The following is a 27,895-nucleotide window of genomic DNA, read 5'->3' as shown; positions in this document are numbered from 1 at the left end:
AACAGCTTCTTTCCTTTGCAGGGATTTATCTTCCACTCCTGAGGGATGATCCCAGGTGGACAGCTCTCTCAGTGTCTGGCTGATATAATTAGCCCAGGATGGAGGCTCCAGCCAATGTAGTCACAACCTGGCCCTTTGCTCTAGAAACAAGAGGAAGAGCCCCTCCTGGTGGGCTTCCCAACCCCACACCTTCCTGGGAAAGATAGAACTCAGAGGCAAACAAACACAGCAGGTTTCAGCAGCTGCCAGGGACCCAGGAGCCTCTGTCCCCTGAAATGCCACCTTCTTGAGATTCTACCTGATTCAAGATATTGTTAGTATAAATGAAGACAATTTGAAGAAGCGTACTGTGGGATCTTCTCATCCTCTCCCCTGTTCAAGGAGCTCTCCCCTGTTTCCCTTAGGAGAGTGGCTTCATCAACAATCACAAAAAGGCTGGGACACATAAAAAGGGAATGAGAAATGTAGTCTCTTTGCTCACATAGTCTGGAGACCATTCCAGTTTGGGGAAGGGGATGTGGCTTCTCAATCTTTCTAACTAACCTGCCAGATCCTCTGTTTCTCATCCTTGAAGAGAAGCCAGTATGCCCTGTCCATCTGCTTTCAGGATGAACCCACCTCCAATAAACAAGAAATGCCCAGAGGTCTGCTGGCCCCAGGGAGAGGCACACTCAGGTTTAAAGGTAACCTCCGATGCCCAAGGACACAGCTGTGCCCTTGCAGGCTGGCATGCTGAGACCCAGGCTGCCCTCAGAGGCTCCAGGCCACGATCCTTCACTTTTCCTTCCATGTCAGCACAAGGCCAATTTCATGAACTAAAATTAACTGGATGAGCAAAACGATAGCCCTAGTGCTTAAGAGGCTGGGGTGCATTTAATTGAGTTTTCAAGTGTCCTAATTCCCTAAGACAGAGCAGTGACTGTCATGTCCCAGTTCCCTCACTACTCAAACAGGAGAGAATACTTCTTACAAAATTTTTAGGGCAAATGATGGCTTTCTTTTGGTTGTTTCCCTGAAATTGTTGTTTTTCTGGAAAAAAAAGCCTTATTCTGGACCCAGACCCTAAAAATGGGGCATCTAGTGCACCAAATTGGGATGTTCAGGGCCCTCAGGCACGAGTCCGTCTGCCTCCTCCTAAACATAGCCTAGAAAACTAAACTTGGCAGCATCAGCCTGTGTGTGGTCCCAAGTGTGACTTTCCAGGCACGTGCTTCCCGGCAACAACAGAGGCTGATGGCTGTCATCGTCTTCGTCGCTATTTTTGAGTCTCCCTGCAAAACAAACTTTATCACAGCTGAAACGGAGGTTCTTAGGAGAGTCTCAGCCCACCAAGATATTTTTCTGACAAACAGACAGTGCTAAGCCATTAGCATCCTCGAGAGACCTTGCAGAGAAAGCTAAGTATGTAAGAAAACTACCAGCGCAGCGTGGTGAGCGCCAATATGTTCCATTTCCTGCAGGGGGCGCCAGTTTTTACTGGCGGGAGGAGAGGAAGGCTAGTTAACATTAATCATACACACATAATTTACTGAGGCTCCTGGGATCCAGCAGCAGGAATGCACAGGATATGAGACCAGGATTAGAAGACTCCTAGGCCTGTTCAAAGCACTGATGGATAGGTCATAAGCTCTGATTTATCACTAACCTCTCTCCCAGACACCTCACCACCCAAAAGCATTCTAGAAAATGCAAGTATGACATTTTCACTTTCAACACTTTGCATGACTGCACTTTGCAGAGTTTGCAGTGAAAACCAACAGGTGTCTGACGGGCTCAAAGGAGATGTCTCAAATGCACAGCATACTCTGAGTCTTTGTCTACTGGTGGTAGCACACACTCTCCCATCTCCTTCTAACAGATCTGTGCTTATTACCTGCCAACAAGGATGTTAAACACACCTCCCCATAGAGCAGTAGTAGCACGCCCTCTGAAACCAGCCTGTCTCCGCCTCGTCAGCCTCACTCCACATCCCAGGGAGGACTGGGTGGGTGCAGGGACCATGGTGAGCTCAACTGATCCTCTTTCCACAAGACTCATCTGTCATCCTGCCAAAGTGTTTCCTATGACACATGCCCCACAATGTACAGCTCTAGGGAAAGCCCAGCCCTGCTCTGGCCCTGGCCATCTCAGAGAGGCTACATGAAGTGAGAATTTCCTGGCCCTCTTGACAATGGTGACTCAGACTGGCATGAGCCCGCCACAGCAGGGACGGGGCTTGGGTGAGCCTGATGAAGGGCACACACAGAACAAATATCACCAACTGGCTGGACACCAATCACTGCCTGCCCAGGCCACCCAGAGCCTTTCAAATGGCCATGCCCAGAGCTCCTCGGAACTCAGGGTGGAAGTCAAGTTTGGTGACGTCTGAGGGCTGCTGTCTCTCTGCCCAGGAAAGTATTTCTTCTCCACCCATTTCCCTTGTGGGTCTCCACAGGAGCCTGCTCCTCCATGACATGGCACCTGGGCTCACCCAGCCATGAGAAAAATCCTAGTAGCCAATATTTCTTAAGCACTAACAGTCCACAGGCACCATTCTAAACATTTCACCAACTTATGAACTCCTCACCATAACATTAAGAGGCAGCGCCTGTTATTATCCCTATTTTGCAGATGAGGATACTGAAGCATCAAGGATGAAGCAACTGGGCAGGATGAAAGTCCCAGAGAGGACGCCATCTGGCGGTGTCGCCCTGCTGTAGCACGCATAGCAGCCTCTGTGTGCCAAGAAGCAAGCTGCTCCTTCCCCAGGATGGATGGCTATCCCAGGAGAGAGGAGAAGCAGGAATTGGAGATTTGTCAGGTGCAGAGGGCTTCACCTAGCTTCCTCGTGGGTTCCAATTAAGAAAGAGAAGAGGAGCCAGATGGGAGCAGGAGCCCAAGTTCAGATGATGCTGTGTGGCAAAGGGCAGGGCTCATCCCTCCCGGTCCAACAGAGGAAGCCTACCTGGCCTGCTCAATGCAAAGCCCCTGGCAATGTTCTATCTCATAAGGTACCACTGACGGTGTGTTACCTTGGAAACAGACATGGACTGAATCAATGGATAAATGGATATACATGGATAGATGGACAGATAAGATGGAAGGACCAAGCAAGGATACACCCTCAACTGGACACCCCAGAGGAGAGGAGTGACAGTAGCACAAGCCCTTTCCAGGGGGACCCAGAGGCCCCATAACCAGATACTGATGGCCAGAATGAAGCAGACTGCTCCAGGTCCAGAAGCTATTCCTCCCTCCACAGCTACCTGAGGACTGATCTCTGAAACTTCCTTTTGCAACAGCCCTGGGGAAGGTGGGAGGAGCCAACATACCAGCTAGAAATAATAACAGCTGCTCTTTGCGGGGGGGAAAAAACGGGCAATGCATGCACAGTGCGGGCTTGGTCAGGGGTGCTCTATGGCAAAGACTAGACCCTCTGAGCTGCTGGGACCTGTGGCTTGGGGACTAAAGGAGGGAAGGCAGGTGGATGCAAGGATTTGACCCTGCTACAAAATTCTCAGAAACACTGCCTCAATATCAGGAAGTGTAATGTACTCAGCCCGTAAGCTGAGGCCACCTGAGAACCTGCTATGAACAGTGGAGGGTCTGCTGGCTCTGGCCTCTGTCTCCTCATCTCTACCACAGGACTTAGTTGAACCTGTGGAAGTAAATGCCGGCCTACCTCTGTGAGAAGGGGCTAGATGTCATTCACCTTGAGCCTGGGTAACTTGGGGAGCAGGCCCTATCCACCACTTAGGAAAGAGAATCTGCAGTCACAGAGGCGGTGGCAGGCTTTATCTCTATGGGGCCAGATGGGAATTATTTTAGGCTGGTGGGTGTCTTGGACTGTGGATACTACTCAACTTGCGTTGTGGTGAGTTACGCAAGCAGCCATGGAAGGTATGCAAATGAGCGAGCATGGCTGGAGTCCAATAAAATTTTGTTTATGGACACTGAAATTTGAATTTCAGATAATTTTCACATGTGATCAAATATTCTTCTTCTGATTTTTTTTAAACCACTAAAAAAAAAACATGAAAAACATTTTTAGTCACAAATAGTAAAAAAGAGGCAGCGAGCCAGGTGGGCCCCTGGGCGGCACCCCACTGATCCCTGAGCTAGTTAATTGCCCCCCCCCCCAACAGGTGTTCCCTGGGGAAAGAAACCCATGGTGACATGAGAATGAGAACTGCTGGGCAAAATAAAACCTTTACACTGTCCTGCTGCAGGACTTCTGTGAGCACCTATATACTGATGGGCATGGGCCAGGGGCAAGGGACAACGGAGAGGAGGCCCCGAGAACTGAAGTCTGCTCATTCTGGAGCATTTCCTGATGGAGTTCACTGCAGCCTAATTAAAGCAATGAGGATAGAGTCTGGCCAGCTGTCAGCAACTGCACCACCAGATGTGACCCTGCCCCTTTTTGAACGTCTCTAGCCACCAGCTGCTCACTACCTGTCCAGGACAGCCTCGATGCCACCGCTTCCCTGACTGGTGTCATCCCCCCTGAGTGAATGATACTGGGTCACAAATAACAAACTTACTGCAAATCTTAGTGCATCTTTCATCAGATATGAGCAAAATTTTATGTTTAATAATATAAAACCTAAATACTTTCTTTGACTTCTTGACTAATAGCCAACATATGAACCCCGTATCTACACACAGGATAAAACGAAGAGCCATTTTTAAGTCCTGATAGGGAACTACCAAGTGGCTCCTCCGAGTCAGTGCCTTCCTTTAGGGTGTTAACTCAAATAAAAACTTAACTCCTAAATGACACAAAGAGCAGGACACACCTGCCCATGACTGGGGCATTCTTACCCAAAAAAAACCCTACAATCCTATGAAACCTCTGGTCTTTCTGTTATGTAGAGGATTTGCAGGTAATATAAGAAATGTACATAGAATTGCCAAAACCATTTTTTTTTTAAAAATCTCACTGATGAGAAGAAGAGAGTGAAGTGGAAATGTGATTCGTGTGTCAATTTACCACCAGGCAGCACTGTAAACGAAAAGGAAAGATTGCTAATGAGAAATGCCACCAGCACAGGAGCCACCTCACAGGAGAAATGACTGCAATGAATGTCACATATTTGATTAAGCATGTGCCCACATGTACCTCCATATGGCTCAACTGGTCCTATTTCATGGGCAAACAGCACAGCAGTGAATGCACAGCTACTTAACACTATTAAACCAACAGGATTATTCCTATTTGAAAGATGTATTTGATACATATTTTCTTTAGGACCCTGGGAGATAAGAATAAAATGGTTCAGACTATGCACATAGTGTTAATGTAAAATGCTACATATGCGACATATTTAGAAAGATAAAGGGAGAGACTGGTGTTTTCCTTCTCTTTATGTTGATAAATCATCCCCCCAAACATTAAAACAAGTAGCAAATGTTTTCAGTCCATGAAATTAGGCACGTATGTTTCCTGGAGCAACATTCAAATGTAGCCCAGGAAAGTAACTAAAAACGGTGATTCTAAAGGCCTCCCTCAAGGAGCCAGTGGGTGAGACCAGCCTTTGAAGAGAAGTAAAAAACAATGAATCCATCAAGGGGTTGAGACAAAGTCTAGCCAGGACAGATATGGCTCACACCTTGAGATGAGGCTGCCCTTAGCCACAAGGCAGTCTTCCTAGAGAGAGAATGGCTCTGAGATCAACATGGAAATGAACATGTATATTCAGAAACTAGGTACTAGTGGAGATGGTGTGTGTATTTGTGCCTGTGTTTACCTGTGTGTGTCCACAGCTTTCCCCTTTACAAGCAAGTTCTCTAGTACTATCATTCTTGTGCTAGATAATCTTTAAAAAAAATTCCCTCCTCTCTCAGCCCCTACCTTTCAATATCTTTATAAAATAAGGGGGAAAACTGAACTAAGAGTCTGCACACTATGGCTTATGGAACAAATCTGGCCCACCACCTATTTCTCGAAATAAAGTTTTATTAGAACACAGTCACACTGTAGCTGTTTGCTTTCAAACCACAATGATAGAGTTCTGTAGTCATTAGAGTCTCTGTGATTCAGGAGGCCTAAACTATTCGCTACAGAAAAAGTTACCAACAATGAACTCAAATATCTGTTGATTATTTGTTTTTTGAGTCTCCAAAGTACAAACTGCACAAAAGCCTACCCCATGTGTTTCTTGCCCTCTGTACCATCTCATTCTTAGAAAGGTTTGATTTGGCTCACAGAACTGGATAGAGCATGAAACCGCATGCATGTAAATTTCAAATAAGAGTGTTAGGAAATCAGGGCAATGCAGAGATGAGAGAAGAGACGGAGGAAAGCAGGGGCAATGTGAATGCACAGCACAAAAGCACCAAGATGCCCTTACTTTTCCATGGGCCACCAACTTGGCTCCCAGCAACCACCACAGGAAGAGACATAGTCCCTATTCTAATTCAGAATGTTTACTGGATGTTCACCAAGAGGATCATGATGATCTCTGGTGCAAAGAACTATTTATTCTATGAGTGTTTGCACAAAATGCATCAGGTGAATTGTAATGAAGCAAGACCTCAACAACCTCCAAGCTGTTGGGAGGAACTCTGGTAACACTGACACATGGATTCAAAGTCTTCCATTTGTGGGTCAACTCCATATCCTAAAGTAGAAAACCCCAGAAATTCTATGACGTTCCAAAGTTCCAAAATAAGCACATACTATCCTAAAGACGTCCACCAGTAACTGCTGGGGACTGGTTCCAGAAGCTCCTGTGGATACCCAACTCCACAGATGCTCAAGTACCTTGTTTAAATGGTATAGCACTTGCACATGACCCCCACACATCCACTCTGCCCCATATGCTTTCAATCGTCCTAGAATACATGTGATACATAATGCAATGCAAATGCTATGAAAAAAGTCACTCTACAGTATTATTTAGAAAATGACAACAGGAAAAAAGATAGTATACATTTGGTACAGATGCAGTTTTCTTCCTAAGGTTCTTGTTTTGTTTTGTTTTTTAATACTGGGGATTGAACTTAGGGGCGCCTAACCACTGAGCCACATCCACAGCCCTTTCTATATTTTATTTAGAGACAGGGCCTTGCTGAGTTTTAGAACCTCGCTAAGTTGCTGAGGCTGGCTTTGAACTCGTGATCCTCCTGCTTCAGCCTCCCTAGCCTCTGGGATATACCACCACGCCTGGCCTTCCTCACTATTTTTCATACATGTCCGCTAAAATTCATGGATACGGAACTTGTGGACATGGAGACTAATAGAACTTTTATTATCAGAAAACAAATATTCTGTAAATTAAAGAAAATAAAGGAAGCAGCACCCTTGATAGCCTGGTACTTCTTTGATGTAGAATTTGCGCCAAGACAAGACTCCATCCATCCCAGCCTAGCTGTTCCTATGCGGCTAAGCTGGGGCCAGGATGAGGCCAGGCACAGTGGCTATTCTGAGACCTGTAGCCCGGGAAGGGGGTGGGGGGGAATTTCATCACTTTGGTGATGAGGCTCCAGGTGCTGACTATAAAAAGCCCTGGTGAATGGCGATGATCATTTGTCATCTTTTAAATGGAGTGCCACAACTTTACATGTAGTTCAGCAACATGAGTAATCCCCAGCCTGGAGCCCTGATGCTCACTGCTTTAGGCCGCTGCGGATATTCTGGGGTTGTCCTGGCAAATTCTTCCCCAGCTGGGCCTCACCTACAATGTCCCAGCTCTCACCTGTGATAATCAGTCAGGTGAGAATAGGGGCCCAGACATGGGCACCGAGCTCCAGAGAGTGCATCAAGGAAAAGACATTAAAAATTGAAAAGGAAAATTCTGAACAGCCAGGTGTCTCCTCTTGCTCTGGACCCATCATTGCAGGGATAAACATTTGGACAGCTCAAGACAAACACAGCTTGGGGTTCCTAACAGGCAGCGCAGCTTCCTCTTGTGTGCTGTGACTGCAGCGTAAAGTGTGTTCTGTGTGCAAGCAAGGCCTACAGGCCTAGTCTCAGGCAGCTACCTCCTGGAACTCAAGATCCTGACCGCTGTACAGCAGGCCTGCTCTGCTCTGAGGGCCCAGCAGCCCCAGCAGGACATTCTCAAGGGGACCTTCAGAAAGCAACTTCAGCTGGCATCTTGGGAAGCCATAGGCAAGGGGGCCAGGGCAGCTCTGCTTCTACATGCAAATGTTAAGAGGGTCAGGCCAAGTGGCCTGAGGAACCAGTTGGCATCACGGGGGTAACGTCAAAATGTCACAGCCAAAGCAACAGCTGGCAGTGGCTTGGCAAAGAAAAGGCATTATCTTCAGCTGGAGGCACAGCAGGCTGGGAGTCTGGAGGCCCACAGTCACCAGGCTGGCTCCGTCACCTTTGGCAAGTCAAGGGCCTCCCATGCTTTGGTTTTCTCGGTTGTAAAGAGAGATGGGTTCCTGGGGAAGGCTGGCTGGCTTCCTTGTGAGGAGCCCCCGTAACCCAGCAGCAGGGCAGGAAATGCAGGATGAATAAAATGACACAGCATGCCCCATCACAAGAGGCTCTCAAAGATGTGAGGGGCGGCACAGCAGTCACATCGAGGGGGCTGTGGGGTGTGCGTGGCACCAGGAATCCCACATGCACCACATCACCCCATCTACAACTCGGTGTTGGGTAAGGCCTTGCCTCTCAGGAGCCACGGCCATCCCCCTCCCTGAGCTCTCACTGACACAGGGCTCACTACCCTCACCTGTCCTAAGACCTCCAACTTCCGCCTTCTCCCTAGGTCTCTCCGTATCCGCCTACTGTCCGTATAACAACCCCTCACGGTACCTCTCCCTCAAAATCTCCTAGTCTTTTATACCCAGCCCAAATTCTCCAGCTTGGCCTTCGAAGACCTGACAAGCTGTCTCCAGTCCCCTTCCTGATCTTTCTTGCTCTCGAATGCCCTTGTGTTCGTGGCCCTGGGCCTCACAGGTGGGGTCCCTTCTTCCTGCAATGTTCCAGGCTCCCCTCTGCTCCCGCAGCTTGCTCACTGTGGAAGGATTTCCTCTCTTTTGACTTTCAGGATCCTAACTCTCCTCTCAAAGCTCCACTCCAGAGCTTTCCATCTCACTCAGTATTCTTCTCAGCTTCTGGATCCCCGGAGAGGTCCTTGTTTTCGAGCTTTAAGGATCTTCTTTTGGGGGGTATCTTCTGGACCACCAAGTGTGTGCCTGGTTCATTTAACTTGGAGGCCTCCTCCCTGGCGTCTCCTGCCCCCTCCTACAGCCTCCCCAATACACGAGCACGCACACACAGCCTGGACTCCACATCTCTCCCCATGCACTCTTTCGGCCATGGCCATGCACGGTGCAGTAGAATCAGGGTCATTCCCTGTATCCCACAGGACTGAGAAGACACTTGACCCAGAGTCAGAACTTGGTACCTCTTGGCTCATGCTGATGAAGACAATGAGCACTAACTGTGAGGGTCACATGTGAGGAGATCGTGTTCCATTGCACAACCAAGCTGCCTTCCCTTCTGTGTCTGCCATCACCATGTGCATTGAGGGCACAGCCGCCATCTTAACCACATGAATGTCAGACCGACTCCAACCTTGGTATCTCCCGAGCAAACTTCACTCACACACAGCCCAAAGGAGCCATGGAGCCTTCGCCTAGGAACCAGAAGGGAGGATGACGATGGCCACACAGCACAGCCAACAGGAAGCACCTGCACATCCTCAATGGACACGCTCTCCCCTGGGCCTCCGCCCTCTGTCTTCCTCCGGCAGTGACTGACCTCACCAGCTTTTCTCTCCTCCTCCAAAACCCCAGCCTTGCATCTCTCCTCTTCCTGACCTGTCCTCCATGGGTCTCTATCAGCCATAACTTCACAGCCACAAACCTGACAGTGGCTGCCGCAGTTCCCAGGGCCCTGTCCCCCAGAGAGGCCATCTGGCCAGCCTTCTTTGGATTCCTGGAGCAGGGAGTTCAACATCTCCTCCAAAGGTCTGTGAGGGGTTTATCCCAAACACAACGCAGAACTCCCCCCAGGAAGGATGAGTTAAAGCCTTGCCCCCTCGCTCCGTCCACAATCACCTCCTCCCTGAGACTCTACAGAGAATCACCGAGGTCATAAGACCCATTCCCAGCATCCCTGGCTGATCTTGGATCTCTGAGCCTCACTCTGGGACCAGGAAGGGTGGCCCCGCACCATACAGCTTCTAGGGTCACAGAGAGAAGTCACCCCGAAGGCATCGTCCTTCTCAGGGAAACTCCCGACCCAGAGCAGACTCAAGAAAACCAGTGATCAGGGCCGGGAGACCCCTGTTGCTGGAGCCTGGGCCTGGCAGCGGTGGCCGCCTCGTCCCTGAGTGCCCAGGTATTCGGTCACTCTAAACCTGTCGCACCCATGATCCTCCCCTGAAACCAGGGGCTCACGAGGCCAGTCAACGAAGCCGAGCTCTGTACAAGCAGATCAGAGAGAAGCAGGACTCGCTGCAGACAGGCTTCGGCAACTTTGGCATCTGAACTAAGGGCACGTGGGCAGTGCTCCAAGCACAGGGGTTGTGGACAGCTTCAGCATGACCATGATGGTGAGTGTCCACCAAGGGCAGGATCCAGTTCACACAATGCCTAATAAGACACTGCCCCCAAAGGAGCTCACTTCACTGCCCAGCCGCCAAAGGACAGCAGTGACATCCCCAGAAGGCCACATGCACACACACATATGCACACACACAGCACCCTGGACCCTGGGTGTACAGGTCCTCCATAGGCACCTGGCATGTGTTTCTTGGCCCCGCTTTGTTCTAAGATGGTCCAGGTGTGTGTTTTTGTGTGTGCGTGTATGTGCGTGTGTGTGCACCTGTGTGTACATCTCTCCTGCAAGCAGATAAACTTAAAAGTGTGCCCTCCAATGGGCTCCCAGCCCAGGCTCTGCAAATCTCTCCCGGGCCACCAGCTTAGCTGGAGGAGGCCCAGCAGGACACCACATCTCACAAACAGAGCCATCAAGGGCACAGGTGAGGCCTCCTGGCGTGGGGAGGCCGGGGACTCACCAGGACTCTGCCGGTCAGCGTCTGGGCGGATATCATCACCCCGGCCCAGTCCTTCACGGAGGTCATCCAGCCGACCTCGGCTGCCACCGCCTCCTCTTTCTCGTCCACTGGCTTGAGAGTGCCATCAGCCTGGGTGGAGCCATTGTTAATCTTCTGGGCCTCCTGGCAATAGAGAGAAGGAGAGTTGGAACCTAGGGAACAACTGGATTTAAATACACCCCTTCCCACAAGGAATCGAAGCCCAAGGGTGGCCCCCACTGAGGTGGGGAGGAGGGGTGGGCGAGGGCTTCGACTTTGTAACGATCAGTTTTTAAAACGTCTTTTCTCAGCCAGGGCGCGGTGGTGCATGCCTGTCATCCCAGCAGCTCGGGAGGCTGGGACAGGAGGATCACAAGTTCAAAGCCAGCTTCAGCAACAGCGAGGTACTAAGCAACTCAGTGAGACCCTATCTCTAAATAAAATACAAAATAGAGCTGGGGATGTAGCTCAGTGGCTGAGTGCCCCTGAGTTTAATCCTTGGTACCCCAAAAATAAACAAATAAAAGTTTTTCCTTTTAAAATACTTTTGCAAATGAGACATTATTCTCTGTCCATTTTAAAGAGAAAAGCCCCCAACCTCAGGAGGAAAAGCAACCTGTCCAGGGTCCCAGGGCAGTGGGAGAGGGTGTGGTCAGTACACCATGGAGCTCGCCTGCCCAGTCTTTGTGATCCTTGCATACCAGTACACTCACTTTCTTTTAAAGACATTCCCATCTCTTCCTCTCCATCTATGTGATTCAAAAGGGACTAATGGCCTCACACTGTTTCAGTCAGTCCATTCTATTCTCCTGGTAACAGTGTCTGGGCCAGGGATGGTCATGTGACCCATGCTCACCCAATACAACTCAAACCCAGAAAATTTGCTGGAGAGAGTAGAAAAAAGCAATCCTTCTGTGAGAATAAAGCCACTGTGGGAGGAAAGTAGAAGCTATAGGATATCAGTGTCATCACTTGAATACCTGGATCCAGCTAGGCCTGAAATCCATACCAGACCTTTTCGGTTTAGGAGAGAATAAATTTCCCTTTACAGCTTAAAAAGTTCCTTAAGATAAAAAGGCTGACTTTATCAGATGACTGAACTCCACACAGGGTTCTTGATTATACAAGTTTGCACACAATATGCTCTCTGCTGGAACACTTTTCTCCCATCAATGCTTGGGGCTTGCTCCCTCATCTCCTCAAGTGCTTATCTATCCCCTTCTCAGTGAAGTCTTTTCTGGCTACCTTTTTAAATTGCAAGTCTTTCCTTCTATGGCACTTTTCTGCTTGATTTTTCCACACAGCACTGAAAACCCCTAATTCACTCCACAATCCATTTACTCTTCCATTTACTGTTCGCCCCCCACCCCCCCACTGCTGTGGCCCCAGTACCTAACAGAGTCCCTGGCACAAAGTTGGTTCAATAAGCATAAAGGAATGAGTGAAATGTGTATCAGCCCTTCATCAACTGTACAGCCTGGGCTGGGGCTGCCAGACTTAAAACAAAACAAAAAAAACAGGGCATCCAGTTAAATTTGAATTTCAGATAGACAATAATATTTTTAGTTTAAGTATGTCCCAAATATTGCATGGGACATACTTGCACCAAACTTTAGTATTTATCAAATTTGCAAACGTAACTGGACACACATTGAAACACCTACTGAGATTATGACTGCCATGATGATGTGTAAAAAGGTGACAGCCAGCAAATTATATTCATCATTTAAAACCCTGGAGTTGATTTTCCAAAGCAAATCCTTGGGCCTTGAAATATGGGAAGTATCAGAAGCAGAGGTGAAAATCTTTGCATGGGAGGACCTGGGGCCAAGTGAGGCCAGGGGAGTGCAGAGGCCGGTGGGGAGGCCAATGGGGAGGCTGGTGGGGAGGTGCTGAATGAGGCAGCCCAGGGCTCGTCCACAGCAGGCAGGAAGCTGCTCCTGATGGTGCTTCTCCCCTCTGGCCGCCCTGGCTGGGGCAAGCTGGGGATGGGAGAAGCTGCACAGAAGGCTGACATTTGCTTCCAAGTGTGTCAGGCCCCAAGGACTAGAACAAACCCAGCAGGAGCCTGGGAGGGGAGGCCACTGGGTGGGCATCTTTGAAGGTCACCTGCTGACCAGTGTGGCACCAAGCCTCTCCTAGACCACTCTTAGTGGCCTGATAGGCCATGTCCCGGTCTGTGAGACTCAGCCCCGTGAAGCTGAACAAGTGGGTCTCCAGGGAGGAGGGAGGTCCCATCCATGGGCAGCCATAGTAACCAAAGGTGCAAACCCAGAGGGCAAATCTAGCTCTCGTGACTCTGTGGGACCTCCCCTGTAAGGGACAATCCTGCCCGCTCCACAGGCACTGGGGTTAAACAGCACCCAACGGCACATAATACATGCTCAACCCATTGGTCCCACCACCCCTTCCCCTGCCCACTCCTGGACACTGCAGAGGGGTGGCTGTCCACCTTGAGCTGGTACCTGGGGCCTGGGGAGGGCCTGTGAAACACAGGGGGCTGGCCACGCCAGAACTGTGCTTCTACCCAGTTCCCAGGCAGTGCCCATCCGCTGACCTGGGGACCCCATTCGGGGAACCACACCCTGACCATCCTGGCAGTGCCCGAGGAGCCCCTGCCTGATCTGAAATGGGACATGATGGTACCCAGCTGTCTCCTGGCCTTTTCCTTCCTCGGGGCCTCCTGCTTCATTCAGAACAGGACAGCTGGGGGGAGAAGGCCCTCAGAGCAAGGCCCTGTGCTTTCCCCCGAGTAAGGCCCACCAGGGGTGTGTCTGAACTGCTTCCTGCTGCCACTACTCTCTGCTCCTGGATTCGGGCTCCATGGCCACCTCTGGGGGAGGGAACTCCAGGAACAGCCCAGAAGGCGGGAGGCCCCATGCATCAATAATCCCTGGCGCGGGAGGCGTGTGGCAGATTGTGCGATTTTGTGCGATTTTGCAGCCCTCTCACCTATTGTTTTACAAGGCATTCATTATTTTAATTACTTTATGGTAGGCAAGGAAAACAGACTGAAGGGAGATAATGCCCTTGTTATTATTTGCTTACACTAGATGTTTCCAGCTTAATTACCACGTGGGGGAGCCAGGATGGGGGAGGCGCCGTGGGGAGATCTGGGGAGCAGAACCAAGGCCCTGCCAGCGGCCAGTACCCAGCCAGAGGCCTCCCCACCACCGACCTACTCTGCCCTAAGCACCTGCAGCAAGTGTCATGACCCCGTGCACCAGAGAAAAGCGGGCAGAGGCCTGGAAGGGTAAAGTGGTCTGGCTGGGGACATACAGGAGACAGGAGGGTGCTGGGGCAGAGCCCATTAGAATGTAATGGCCACCATTTATCAAGCCAGAACAGGGCACCAACAATTAGCTGTTTCCTGTGCATTTCCTCGTGTAAACCTTATAATAATTCCACAGGCAGGTGATGGCGAGCTATCCCCATTTTACAGATAACTGAAAGTAGGTGACACAGGAGACAGAATAGAGCCTGAGAGCTACAGCTGGAGGCAGGGAGCCCACGGGGGATGCATTCTGCTCTGTCACTGACCATCTGGGTCCCCTGGCTCTCACTGTGTAAAATGGGGAGACACACACCACTCCCAAGGAGGCGCTGGGAATTTTTCTTTTTTCTTTTTTTTTTCAATAACAGGGATTGAACCCAGGGGTGCTTAACCACTGAGCCACATCCCCAGCCCTATTTATTTTTCATTTTGAGTCAGGGTCTTGCTGATTCTCAGGGCCTCGCTAAATTGCTGATGAGGCTGGATTTGAACTTGTGATCCTCCTACCTCAGCCTCCTAAGCCTCTGGGATTATAGGCAATCGCCTCCACTGGGAATGTCAAAGGAGGTAGGTAGTGTACAGTGCATGCACAGGGCTCCACATGAAGTAGCTACAGCCGCAGCAACATGGCACCAGGTGCTTCCTGGGGTGGTCTGTTGACCCCACATCAGCTGGGGCTCTGGGTGGGACACTGAGTGAACCCTTATTAAACCTATACAGAATGGAGGTAAACAAGTGTAGTTTCTCAAGGTGGTTTCCCTCCAACTAAGCACTTGGCCCCTGGAGGAAGTGCCCTGGGTTCTAGAGAAAGGACATCCCCCACCCAAGACAACTCGGAGAGGGCCAAAGCCAAGGGCCTCTTCCATCCTTTATGGCTCTAAGTTCCATCGGACCAGCCTCCGATGTCTGAGATGGGGAGACCTAGGGCCAGAGTGAGTCCAGTCCTCCACTCTCCCTGCGTCATCACCACACGTTGCCTCAGAAGGGAACAGTGCCATGAGTACCCAGCCATCCCAAACGTCCCACTACCCACTGCAGAGGAAGACCGGCCACCACCCAGGGAGGACCTCTGAGCATGGGCAGACAGACTGCTCCAGTGTCAGCCAGGAAATCACCGTGTGTGCAGGTCCACGGCTGTGCACGTGTGTGAGAGTATATAAGAGAGAAAGACCCTGCTGGCCACATGCCCCAGCTGCCCTAGTCTCAAGAGGACAGCCACCAGATCCTTAGAAATAGGTGAAAGGACGCTTTGGGGGTAGGGAGAAGAAAATAGAGGGAGCGAACAGTAGAGAAAAAACATGAAGGTTTGGGGCAGTAGTGCAGGCAGGCAGGGGACTAGGCCAGAATGCAAAGATCCCGCTGGAACCTTCACCAGAGCCCCCAGTCCCAGCCCTGGGAGGACCTCTGAGAAAGGAGCTCAGCAAGCTGGGAGGCCCCTCTGCAGCCGTCACTCAGCTGCTGCCCCCACCCTGCCCTTCCCTGCAGAGTTTGCAAAAGCAAGCTGCAGCTGCCTCCTGGACCCGCATCCAGGCTCAGTGCCCAGAACAGAGGCAGGGAGGTTCACAGTGAGGTGCAGGCACAGGAGGCCAGGGACACTGACTAGCAGAGTTGCCTGGTCCTTACACAGCCTTCTCCCCATTCCTCTTGGCAATGCTCCCCACAAGGACTTCCTGTTGACATGGCCACAGAGGGCATCCTCTCTCCTAGATCGCCTGTGGCCAAGGGCCTGACAGGATCCCAGGCACTTGGTGCTCACCATCCTGACCACCCAGCTCTTAGGTATTTGGGCATTTCTACCTGAATCTTAAGATCAAAGACCAAAGCTTGAGAAGGGACCTCAGGATGCCACCCTCCCCTGACTGCACAGATGAGAAATCAGCCTGAAGGAGAAGTCACAAGCCCGGGCCACTCAGGCCAGCTACACATAACCCCTTCCCCATGGCTGACTCTCTTATCTCTTGGTACTTCCTCCAACATGATGGCTCCAAATCTAGCCAAGTGACCCAGTCACTCCCAAGCAGTGTCTTGTGCCATCCCAGCTCACAACCTGGGGCTCAGGTGTTCCCAAGATGGTCCGAAGCCTTACCTGACCTGGCACTGGATTTGGGGGTGGGGTCACAGCAGGGAGCTACTACTGCACTTGTCTTCAAAGAGCCCAGTTCTCCCCACAGTGCCCGCTGCCCTGGCCTGGCACAGGACAGCAAAGTCCTGCTTGAATCCTAGGACTTCACAGCCCCCACCCTCAGATCCTGTCTGTCTCTCTTCCTCCCCAAATCGGACCTAGTGTACTAGGAATTTCAGAGCTTTGATATGGTAAAAAGAGCTCTGAGAATCAAAGGGAAACAAGTCCAAGGCCAGCTTCTCTTGGTGGGCTGGGGCAAGTCATTCCATTTCTTCAGATGCCCACATTCTCCTCTGTATACAGGGGTGAGTCCTCCCTGTTCACCTGCATGAATCTCAAGAGCCCCCATCAGGCTACTTAAAGCACAGCACTTTCCAAAAACACCAGCCGCTTTGCCAAGGGAAGGCCAAGAAGCCCCTCATCCCAAGGTCAGAGGCCTTACGGAGCTTGGGGCTCAGCACTTGGATCCCCAGCCAGCTGCACCTCACAGGGTGGACCCAGGGATCTCTGGCACCCCAACAGAATGCTCACTCCTTTGCCCTGCCGGGAGGCCCCAGAGCTGCACCCACCTTCCCTGTGGGTGTGACCTCCTGCCACACCTCTTCTTACCTCATCTGGCTTACTCCTCCCCCTCTGTCACACTCGCAGGACATCTGTTGCTAATCCAGATGCCAAGGTCACACAGGTGCCATACCTGCTGAGTGACTTCATTAGGGATGAGGAGGAGACAGCAGGGACAGTTTGGAGGGGGGTTCCAGAGTCCCCTCCTGCTCACTTCTGAGGGCTACCTGGAAGTAAAACTCAAGTGTGTCTGGGTTTAATGACACCTCAGTTCTGTGGACACGGATCAGCTCCTCATCCAAGATCTGGGCAGTTGTTCAGGCAATGGCCATCTGGAAGGGAGAAGCCTTTTTTTGTTTGTTTGTTGTTTTCTTTTTCTTCATTGTTTTTTGTTTGTTGCAGTACTGGGTCAAACCCAGAGCATCCAGCATGCTACGCAAGCACTCTACCACTGAGCCACATCCCCAGTCCTTTTAAAAATTTTATTTTGAGACAGGGCCTCTCTAAGTTGCCCGGGCTGGTTTCTAAACTTGCGATCCTCCTGTCTCAGCCTCCCAAGTAGCTGGGATTACAGGCGTGCACCCCCTCACCTGGTGGGAGAAAACTTTTAAAACACAGGCCACACTGGGTCACTACTATGTCCTATACCCTCCTGCGGCTTCCCTCCCACTCAGAGGACCACACAGTCCTCTCATAGCCTACCCTCCTGATCTGTCCCACTCCTGCCTGTCCTCAATTCACTCACCACTCCAGCCTCAGGGGCCTCCTGGAATAGCCAGAACATTCCAGGCCCACCCTGGACAGTCTTCAGGCTGTTTGCACTGGCCGCTCCCTGGGCCCCAGGTGTCCACATGGCTGCTCCCTTGGCCCCTGTTCAAACCCTCACTTTATCCGTGAGCCCTTACCTGATCACCCTGTTGGAAGTGATGCCTGCCAAATCCGGACCACTCCCTCACCAGGTCCTCGTCCTCTCCAGAGCAACCCTACCACCATCTGGAAGCCTACACACCTTACTTCATCTTTTATTTATTTATTTTTCCTTCAGTATTGAAACACCATGAGCTCACAGACAGCACTTGAGATATTTTAGTAGGAAGGAGGCAGGAGGAGAATGCAGCCAATGGGGAGCCAATTTTAGGCATGCACAAAATCTAGACGGTATAATAAGAAGAACAATGGCTCCCATTTCTTAGCATAACCCTGTGAGGAGGTGCCAATGCCCTCATTTGACAGATGGTGAGTTAAGCAGCTGGCTGAAGAAGACAGCTGAAATTTAAATCCAGCTGTTGGATGCCACAAAGGGATGAGTGAGTACCTGCCCTGCCACCCTCCCAGGGGCAGAGTGAGGAGAAAATGGGATAGATGGGCATGGGAGGATTACTGACCGGTGCCAAGTACCCAGGAAAAGTTTATCATCATTGTGAAACACTCACTTCACCCCACTTCTGGTACTGTGTGTACTGCAGCGACCCTTCTTTAAGGTCCCTGTGCCTTCAGAGGGCAGCTAAATCAAGGACAGAGGTACATGGTTCCTTTCTCTGTCCAGAACCATGAATCATTCCTCAAGGAGCAGAGTGTGGAATTGGAAATGAAGGTGTCCAAGCTGACAGGTTGCAAAGCCCCTGGCTAAGAGCTGAGGTTCTCTATGCAGAAGCCACAGGAGGAGAAGGCATGGCTTCCTCCTCTCCCTTCACACCCTCACAGGGCTTAACACCTGCTGCTCTGCCCAGTGGTCCAGGCACCGGGCCGCTTCCTGAGGCAGTCTTGGCTGAGCCCTGCCTGCAGGCTCTGAGGCACCCAAGTTGGGGCTGGCGATCTGAAAGGGATCCAGGCTGGCAGGAAACCACCTCTCCTATTCCCTCTGGGACCAGAGAAGAGGATCTCCCATGCTGGATCCTCTGCCCAGGGCCCTGGCACCCTGGCATATACCCAGGATGCTCCATCCTAGAAGGCTGTATCTCATAGTCCCAATTTGTCCTCAAACTTTCCAGGTTGACATCAGAAAGCCATTTGTCACGAGCATGCATCGACAGGCCCTGTTCTGAGTTATTCACTTCATCTCCTGGATCTCCCTGCCTCCACCCACTGGCCACTTGCCTGCCTTGCCTTGCCCCTCTCATGGTCAAAGATGAACCCGCATAGAGCACACAGCTGCCCTCAGCTGGGTGCAAAGCAGAAGAACTTGCTCTCTTGTCAGAGGGATGGTGGCAGGGTGAAGGGTTCTGGACCTGAAATTAGAAGGCCCACATTCAATTCTGTGTGGCCTCAGCCAGGGACTTAACCTCTCTGAGCAGAGTCCCCATATGGGAAACAAGAGACAGCAGTGAGGTAAATTACAGCTTTCTATTCCAGGGAGCCCAGCCTCCTGCAAGGTGCCCAGAAGGATCACGACAGGAGGGCAGCAGAAGCAAGGCCCAGCCTTGGAGAAAACGAAAACTTCTGCCTAGAGCAGTTTCCCTACTAAGGGTTGAGGTTATGCTGCATCTGGGTGAAGGGATTTCCTGGGAGAAAAAGGTTAAAATTCCTTGAGTAAAAATCTATAGGCTTATTTTAGTTTTATTTCAGGATGGTGATTATTGCATTCTATAGCACAATTGGGCCTAAGAAGACCCAGAATTACATGAACTTCAACACCTAATAGTCACCTGGGGCTTCCAAGCCCCTGTCCTGGTCCCCTTGCCTCAGGTTTTCTGGGCCTAGATGCTGGGGAAGGGTCTTCCAGACACCTGCATCTCTGACAAACTGATGAAGAGGAGACCCCTCCCCCAGCAGCCTCTTTCACCTCCTGGGTGGGCAGCCAGCTGTGGGCATTCTCCCAGGTACCAATAATCCTGCATATTAGGGGATTAGGCAGATTACCTAAAGCGGCTCAAGCAAATAAAGCAAAATGTGGGCCCGGCCAGCTGGGATTTTCATAGCTAGAGTTCTGTGAATGGAAGGGAAGAAGGAGGTAGTCACTGGGAGATTCCAGGACAGGAAAATAGGGCACAGGGGGACTCAGGTTCCTCTCTGAGCTGGAGGGTACAGATGGCAGAGTTCCTCTGTGCCCTTGGGGAGCTCCACCATCCAGCCTCTTCCTGTCTGTTCAGAGCTTCCTGTGCATGTGCTGGCTTCCCTATGCAGCCCCAGGACCTGCATCAGCAGGGGACTCAGACGTGGATATAGGATGAAATCATCCAGCAAACACTCTGCTTGCTAGCTATGGGCCACATCTCCAGGGATGGGGACACTGTCCACAGATTCAGACCACAGGAGCTTACAAAGGAGCTCAGACAAAGCCCACTGCTCTGAATGTGTGTACCCAGTGTCTCTGCTGCTCCTGAGCAGCTTCGTCCTGACAAGTGTCTCCAGCCACCGCATACCAGACGCACTGGGCAGCTTCTTTCTTAGAAGCACACGTGTGCTCTGTGTAAACAACTGTACTACAAAAGTCTTTGTGGTATAAAAAGGTGACAATGGAGAAAGGCCAGGTGACCTTTAACAAGTCCGCAGCATCTCCGTGCCTCCAGTTTCCTTGTCTCAGAATCGGAGAAGCTGTATTGAGGCTCCCTGGGGCTCTGTCCATCTCTGAATTGGCCTGACCTTGAGGCATGGATTCTGAATCCCTCACTGTGCACTCACGTGGCTCAGCTCTGTGACCTGGGCAATCAGCCAGATGCCATTTCCCTTGCTGGGGAGATGTTAGGGGAAGATAGGCATCCTTCTGGCACTTCTGAGAGTCATCTCTAAGGGGCTCTGCAGTCTGCTGAGGACCCAGGGCAGGGCTGATTCTCAGGAAGTCCTTGATTCCCTCCTGCATCCAGGGACCACCTTGACTATTGAGTCCTTCTACATCAATTCATTTAATCCTCATGAGGAGCCAGTATAGTAGGAATGCATCAGGCTGGGGAAGGTGGGGTAATTTTCCAAGTTTATACCCTTCTCTTCAATGGACAGTTGAAATTTAAATCCAGTCTATTCTTGATCTAGACAGAGGCCATGATTTTCTTTCTATTCCGTGCTGCTTCAGATAGGCATGATGCACAGAAGAAGAGCCAGGTTGTCTTATAAAATACTGTTTGTGCCTGGTACAGTGGTGCATGCCTAGCAGCTCAGGAGGCTGAGGCAGGAGGATTGCGAGTTCAAAGCCAGCCTCAGCAAAAGTGAGGCTCTAAGCAACTCAGTGAGACCCTGTCTCTAAATAAAATATAAAAATAGGGCTTGAGCTGGGGCTCAGTGGCCCAGTGCCCCTGAGTTTAATCTCTGATCCCCCCCAAAAAAGTACTGTTTGTTACTATAACTGAAACAGTCCATCCTATGACTTCTAAATAATAAAAAAGTCTATAATATAGTCACCTAAATTGGATTATAGTCAACCATGAGTAGAAAGAAAGTTGGAGAAATGGCCTAGGATAGAAGGTTCCATCATGGAAATAAAATGACCCATTAGATATCAGACATGTTTCCCAAGGGCCACATGGGCTGCTTAAAATTAACAAGTCAGTCCCCAAACTTTCAGGGCAAATGCATACATCTTGGTCAATACATCTCATTTGCAAAATAATCACCTCCTCTTTCAGTTAGCTAATGAGATGGGAAAACATGAGTGACAATCCAGAGTCACTTTCAGAGACTTAGACTTGGCTCAGCAGAGACCTCAGCCATAACTCCTCAGCCAGGTGCCCAAGGCCAGGTCCAGGACAGTCGGTTATCCTGCAGGGATGGGGAGGCAACCCACCTTGCACCAGAAGAATGACTCAAAAAGGCCCAGACAAGAAGCCATCAAAGAGATTTAGCTAGAAGACAAAAATCACATTCATTTTCCAGCTGAGGAATAAGTCAAAATCATACGAGGCAAGACTGACGCAGAGCCAGAAGTTTAGAAGGATTAAAAAGGGATAGGATACTTGAAATGCCTTGTGTCATCTCAAGGAATACTGTTAATAATATTGTGAGTTAGCACTACTATCCCCATTTTAAAGAAAAGCAACTGAGGCATGAGGCTCTCTGCAGGTCTGTGGCTAGTGTGGTGGCATTACAAATCCCACAGAGGCCCTGGGAAGGCCACACAGCAGGGTGTCCTGTTCCAGGGACTCCACACAACCTTCCAAAACAATAAAAACAATTTAATGACATAAATCACAGAGTCACAGAATCACAGAAGTCAGGGATGCAACAGGCCTTAAAACAACCCTTTAGAAAGGAGAAGCCACATATCACAGGAGGATGAGGACACTTTCAAAGAAGAACAAGCTGTTCATAAAAGAGACTGCCATAGAGTCCCCTAGGGATGAGAGAGATGGCATGAAGAAGTGTGGGAAAGCCATGCATGTCTGAATGTGCCTAATGTGACTCCTGACCACCCCTTACCTTAGCTGTGACATCATGGGCAAGTCACCCCAGTCCCCTCCTAGCCTCAGTTTCCTCACTGAAAAAATAGGCTTAAAAATACCTTCTTCACATGGTACCTATGAGAATCAAACATGATGATCTTAAAAAAAAAAAAATCATGATGAGGGGACCTATACACATCCGCCATTGTTACTAGTTTAAAACCAGACAAGGCAATGACCTTGGGCAATGCCCTGCCCACCAGGATGTTGGAACCCATATTCCGCAGATAGCAAACCTGATCTCTGTCCACTTTGTCAAAGGAGTGGCCAAATTTGGTTTCTAGGCAAAACAGACTGTGGTATGGATCTCTGAGAGCCACAGGAAGTCCCAAACCCACATGTTCATGGGGAAAGCAGAAATCTCTGCCCCACGGTCAAGTTAACGTCCATGACCTAAGTTAATGGGGAGAAAAGACAAAAGAAGGATGTGAACGTGGCTGGAGGACAATCGTGTGTGACTGAAAGACAGGAGCAGGGGTGTTGGAGGGAGTCGCTCATCCGGGCAATGAGGCCTCAGCTCCTCCATGGCTCCTGCTTTCTCCCAGCTCCTGAAAAGCAGCCCCAGGACAGATGGCCAGAGGCAGGGCAAGGGGACAGGGAGAGAGGGAGGAGGGCCCAAGTCCTCCTGGGGGATGTGGAGGATGGGGCCCACAAGGGGCCTCCCTCTCCACAGCAGAGAGCCCTGCAGGTGGCCTCGCAGGTCCTCTGTGGCTTCCCTGGACCCAAATGGTCATGGAGCAGAGCTGCTCCAGGGTGGAGTCTGCACAATGGAGAGCGTGGGGTGAGCCAGTGAGAGACGGCGGCGACATTCTCTCCCAGGAAGAACTGTCCTTTTCTTTGACATTACGTCGTCACTCCTTTGTTGGGTATTAACATGCCCTTTGAATGAAATGACAATGATGGCTGAGTTGGCATTTGACAGTTTCTTTTTTATGTCCTTGCTTGTCAAAATAAAAAGCTGGCAGCCCTGTGATACGCTCTCTGTTTTTCAAAGTTTAATTGACTGTCCCAGGAAAAGTCTAGAGAACACTCACCTCATCCAAATGCCGCCCTTGACAGATGGGAAAGGTAAGGACCCAAGACACCACCCTCATCCTGGCCATGTCCCCTACATGGAGCCCCAACTGGGTCTGTCACATCAGCCAGGGCCAGGGATGCAGGCCCTCAGGGCTCCAAGACTTGGCAAATACCAGCCCACAGGCAGGGGAAAGGGACACCCTTGTAGAGCTCAGGGCCATGCCAAAGGGCCCTGAATTCCTGGCATCTAATGCCCTCTCTATCACTACCTCAGGAAATGTGCAAAGCTAAAACAACATCCCTGAAAAGAATGCCACTATCCCCGTGGCCCCAAGCCACCATTCAGGGGGAAACTAGGAGGAAAAACTTCAGCAGCAGACAATAGGTCAGATGAACGGCTTGTGGTTGAATATTATCCTCCAAGTCAACAGACAGAAGCAACGTGGAGAAAAAGATGAGCAAATCATGAACAACCTAATTCCAAGCCACACTCCCAAACCAGATGGAACACTTCCACCTCCTCCCCTGGCTGCGCTGGTCACGGCTCTTGCCCTCCATCACATGTGTGTGTTCAGAGCCCAGGACAGTGCCTGGCGCACAGTAGGCACGGTTGGCAACACCCCTCCATCGTGTGTTGAATGACTGAATAAACCCTGCTGTATGTTCTGTGTTTTCACTCTTTGCTCATATTCTCTGGAATCCCCAAGTCCTGCCAAAGCCACGCTGTCCAAAAAACAGGTCTCAAAGTGCTCAAGGTCTGGTCTTCAAGGGCTCCAGCCCGGGCCCACCCGCTGCCCTCCTGGCTCCCTGCTGGCCCTCTATTATCAGACTCCTCAGACCTGACTCAGTTCTCCTGACCTCCAGACCTCTGTGCTGGCCATTCACTCTCCTTGAGATGCCCTCTGCATCTTGAGATGCACCATCTTCATCCTCCCTGGTCGAATACAAGGGATCTGGTAAAGTCATCCCCCTGGGCCACATCCACCACAGCTCTGGGTCTTACCTCCATACCCAAATCCGCTCCCTGTCTCAGCACCGGACAGACAGGGGCTGGATGCCTTGGTAGTCTTTTTATACTTGCATGTCATATCAGCCTCATTAGCCTGGAAGTTTCTCGAGGGAGAGTCCTAATCCTTTCATACCCGAAGTGTCTGGCATACAGCAACGTGATTAATAGATATGCACCAACTGAGTGAATTAAAATCCTGCTCATAGGCACTAGAAAAGCAAATGCCATCCCCAGAGGTGAACATCTGGTTAAGCCAGGCCACTCTGCACAACTGGCAGCCTGACCCGGGGCCTGGCTCTGCAGATGCTCTTTCTGGGCAGCTACGTTTTCAAATACAAACCCCAACTCCCGAGCAAGATCAGATGTCATGGGGCTTCTGAGAGGCACATGCCTGACCAGACACGTCAGTCAAAGAAAGATGAATGTTCTTGTTTACAAAAGGAATCATTTGGTTCCAGGAAAATTTCCACCATGATTTAGGACCTAATCCAGTATGCGCCTATAGACCTCACTGGCTGAACATTTTTTCTGCCTCTTCCATTTGCTGAACTTGGATGGAGTTTGGCTTCAGGACAGAAGAACTGTCGTAATTAGCTGGCTGGACTGCCTTCCTTGACGTGTAACATGACCTCCATCTGGGAAACCAAGGCCTAGCAAGACAGGACCTCGGGAGGCAGAAAGACGGCAGGTTACTGGACATACAGAAGCAGTCAGGACCCACTGCTCCAAAACAATGCAGCCCAGGCAGCAGGAGGCCAGAGCTCAGACCTCCAAAGTATCCAGAGTTCAGAAAGCTCAGCTGCCTGAGCTCTGGGTTCCCACACATCCCAGCTTGGATCTCAGTTTCCAACAGAGCAGACAAACACAAGAGTGTCCTGACCAGCTGCTGATGGGGAATCAAAACAGTAACTTAACAGCCAGGGCTGAGGACAGGGGCTCTCCATTGTTGTGGGGTTCAGAAGGCTCCTTCTCCTTTTCCTTCTGGATCACTGATGGGAGTAAGGAAAGGCGATCATTCCAGCCACGCAAAACCCCAGCTCCCTCCTTGGTACCAAGCCCATTAATCATCCCCACTGGCCCAGGATCTCCCTACCCTAGCTATGGGGAAGAGACTCAGCAGCTGTGAGAACCTCCTTTCTCTAAGAAGGCTTTTCCAAAATTATATCAGGTTTCCTTCTACCCCAGCCTGTCAGCAGGGGACTCTTGCCTAACATGGTTGAAGAATGTCTTAGAAACTGGTGTGATTCAGCCTGGCCTCCGATGAGGTTTTCCACCCAGACAGAGCTGACCAGGAGTCTGCAGACATTCGCTCCCAACACCCTGAGCACCCACGCCCTTCCCCAGGATCCAGACCTCAGTCAGGAGCACACACTTGACAAAGGGCAGGTCCAGTGCTCGGATGAAGTCAGACAGAGGACAAGAGCCAACAGGAAACCAAAGGTCTTGCCCACATGCTCGCACACACAGGGCTTCCTCTGCCCGGCATCTCTGCCCCATTATTTTCTGAATTTGCAAATCTGGTTGCAACGCTCCTGGTATAAATAATTGAAGAGCTACTGGTAGAAGTGATTCGATAATTGCATCTTGAAAAGCATGCACACGCATGCACACACACACACACACACCTTTCTCCTGGAAGAGAGGGCAAGACTTCAGCCTTCTCTAGTCATGGGAGTTGTTTCCCTCTCATTCCTACACACACCATCCTCCTTCTACAAATACAGACGAACCAGAGGGCAGCCCAGAAAATTGCAAAACTGTCTGAAGCCTGAATGTCTAGGTTACTAATGAATTATTACTGAACCGCTGGCTCTGCCACATTCCCGGCTGAAGACCTGCAGTCTCCCCTAGATAAAGAGAAACCCATCGCCCTCTATCAGTGCTCAGTTTGCTGTGCTGCAGTGAGCCCCGCAGGTGGGCACCGGGGTGACACAGCCCAGGAGGACAGCTGCAATGAGAGGAGAGCCCTGTAGGACGAGGGCCCTGTCTGAGCACTGTGGACATCATCTGAGCCAGCACCCTGAAAGTCCCATGTTTCCGTAACAACTGTCTGTCCAACCCTGGTGCTGGAAGGACCTCCTCTGTGTGGGCAGCTCAGGAAAAAAAAGTCAGATTGTTGCCTGAGCCCAAGTCTTTTTTTCTTCTGCAGCTGGTTCCATGGCTAGGCAGAGAGAGTTATTACTAAGATTTCTTTTTTTTTTTTTTTTGAGATCTCAAAGGTGAGAAGGCAGATAAGAGGAAGCTTCTGGAAGCACCATGAATACAATCCTCCGATGGTATCCCCACCTCACCCTGGATATCAAAACCCACAGGTGCTCAAGTCCTGCTAGGTTTTTTTCTCTCAAAGGTTCACACCTGGGATGCTTGGTCCTCAATGTGGCTGTGTAGAGGTGGGAGACCTTTAAGAGGTGGAGCCTAGTGCAAGGTAGTTAGGTCACAGGGGACCTGCCCTTGGAAGGCACTGAAGCTGGTCTTTGAGGTGAGTGAGTTCTCACAAAAGTGAAATATGCTAAAGGAGCAAGCCTGGCCCTGGATCCTATGCTGGCTTCCTGTCTCATTGTGTGATCACCCCTGGTAGGAGATCTTGCTGTGGTGTTATGTTTTGGCACTGTCAGGGGGTCCTCATCAGAACTGAGCCAATGCTGGCACCATACTCTTGAATCTCCAGAACTGTGAGCTCAATAAACCTCTTTTCCTTATAAAACACCCAGCCTCAGATATTTTGTTATAAAACAGAATGGACTACTCACACTATAATTTGAATCATCTTTAGATTACTTATAATATACAATGCAAACACCATGTAAATAATTATTATACAGTACAATATATGAAATAATGACAAGAAAAAAATCTGTGTATGTTTTGTACAGGACAACGGTTTTTTCAAATATTTCCTATTTGTGGTTCACTGAACCCGCAAAAAAAAAGAGGACTGACTATATTCTATTTTTTTGACCCATTTGTTAAATGACATAGATTTATCTCATAGTTATTAATTTTGTACTTTTAAAATATTCTTTTTTGTGTATCTGTTTCATTTCACTATTTTAAAGACTTTAAAAAATTAATTGGTTAAACTGCTCTTAAGGGCCCCATACCCATGACCAGGATTTATTAAGTTCCTTCTGGCACAAGATGGAAGGCTCAGACTGCAATAAACCCTGTGTCACAGCCCTGGAGAGCAGGACCAAGAACGGGCAAACCTCAGTAACAGGCATGGACGCCAGGCATGGCCAGGGCCAGGACACCAGCCAAGAGGAAATTGGAGAGGTCAAAGGCGATGAGAACTAGTCATAGATCAATAGACGAGAAAGCCCAGGGGACTTCCGGGGACAAGAGTTTGTTACTGGCTCAAGTTAAGGGCAAAGTCTATAAGCGGGGTCCTGGAGAGGAGGAGGTGATTCATGGACTGAACCTGCCGTGCAAGGTTGTGGAAAGAGGCAGGCTGGGCCCTGGCTGTGACAGAGCATCAGCCCTCTGCTGTCTTGCAGACCCACTCCTGGGGGTTACACAGAGCCTCATCCCAGCTTGAATTCAGTTGTCTGGATCACATTTCCA

At 50.2% G+C, this 27,895-nt stretch overlaps 1 protein-coding gene across 24 annotated transcripts in view; it reads right to left on the bottom strand.

Moving 5' to 3' along the window:
- The window catches only part of Kcnma1 (potassium calcium-activated channel subfamily M alpha 1), an 888,761-nt gene that overhangs the window by 496,620 nt on the left and 364,246 nt on the right, over positions 1 to 27,895 (bottom strand). For all 24 annotated transcript variants that reach the window (XM_048801821.1, XM_048801797.1, XM_048801798.1 and 21 more), the window contains exon 3: positions 10,962 to 11,123. In XM_048801821.1, coding sequence (XP_048657778.1) covers positions 10,962 to 11,123 — 162 coding nt within the window. The remainder of the gene's footprint in view (positions 1 to 10,961; positions 11,124 to 27,895) is intronic.

This window comes from Marmota marmota, unplaced genomic scaffold (assembly GCF_001458135.2).
Source record: "Marmota marmota marmota unplaced genomic scaffold, marMar, whole genome shotgun sequence".
NCBI classification, from domain to species: domain Eukaryota; kingdom Metazoa; phylum Chordata; class Mammalia; order Rodentia; family Sciuridae; genus Marmota; species Marmota marmota.
The sequence above is the reverse complement of the archived record's forward strand: the minus strand, read 5'-3'. Positions and strand labels throughout refer to the sequence as shown.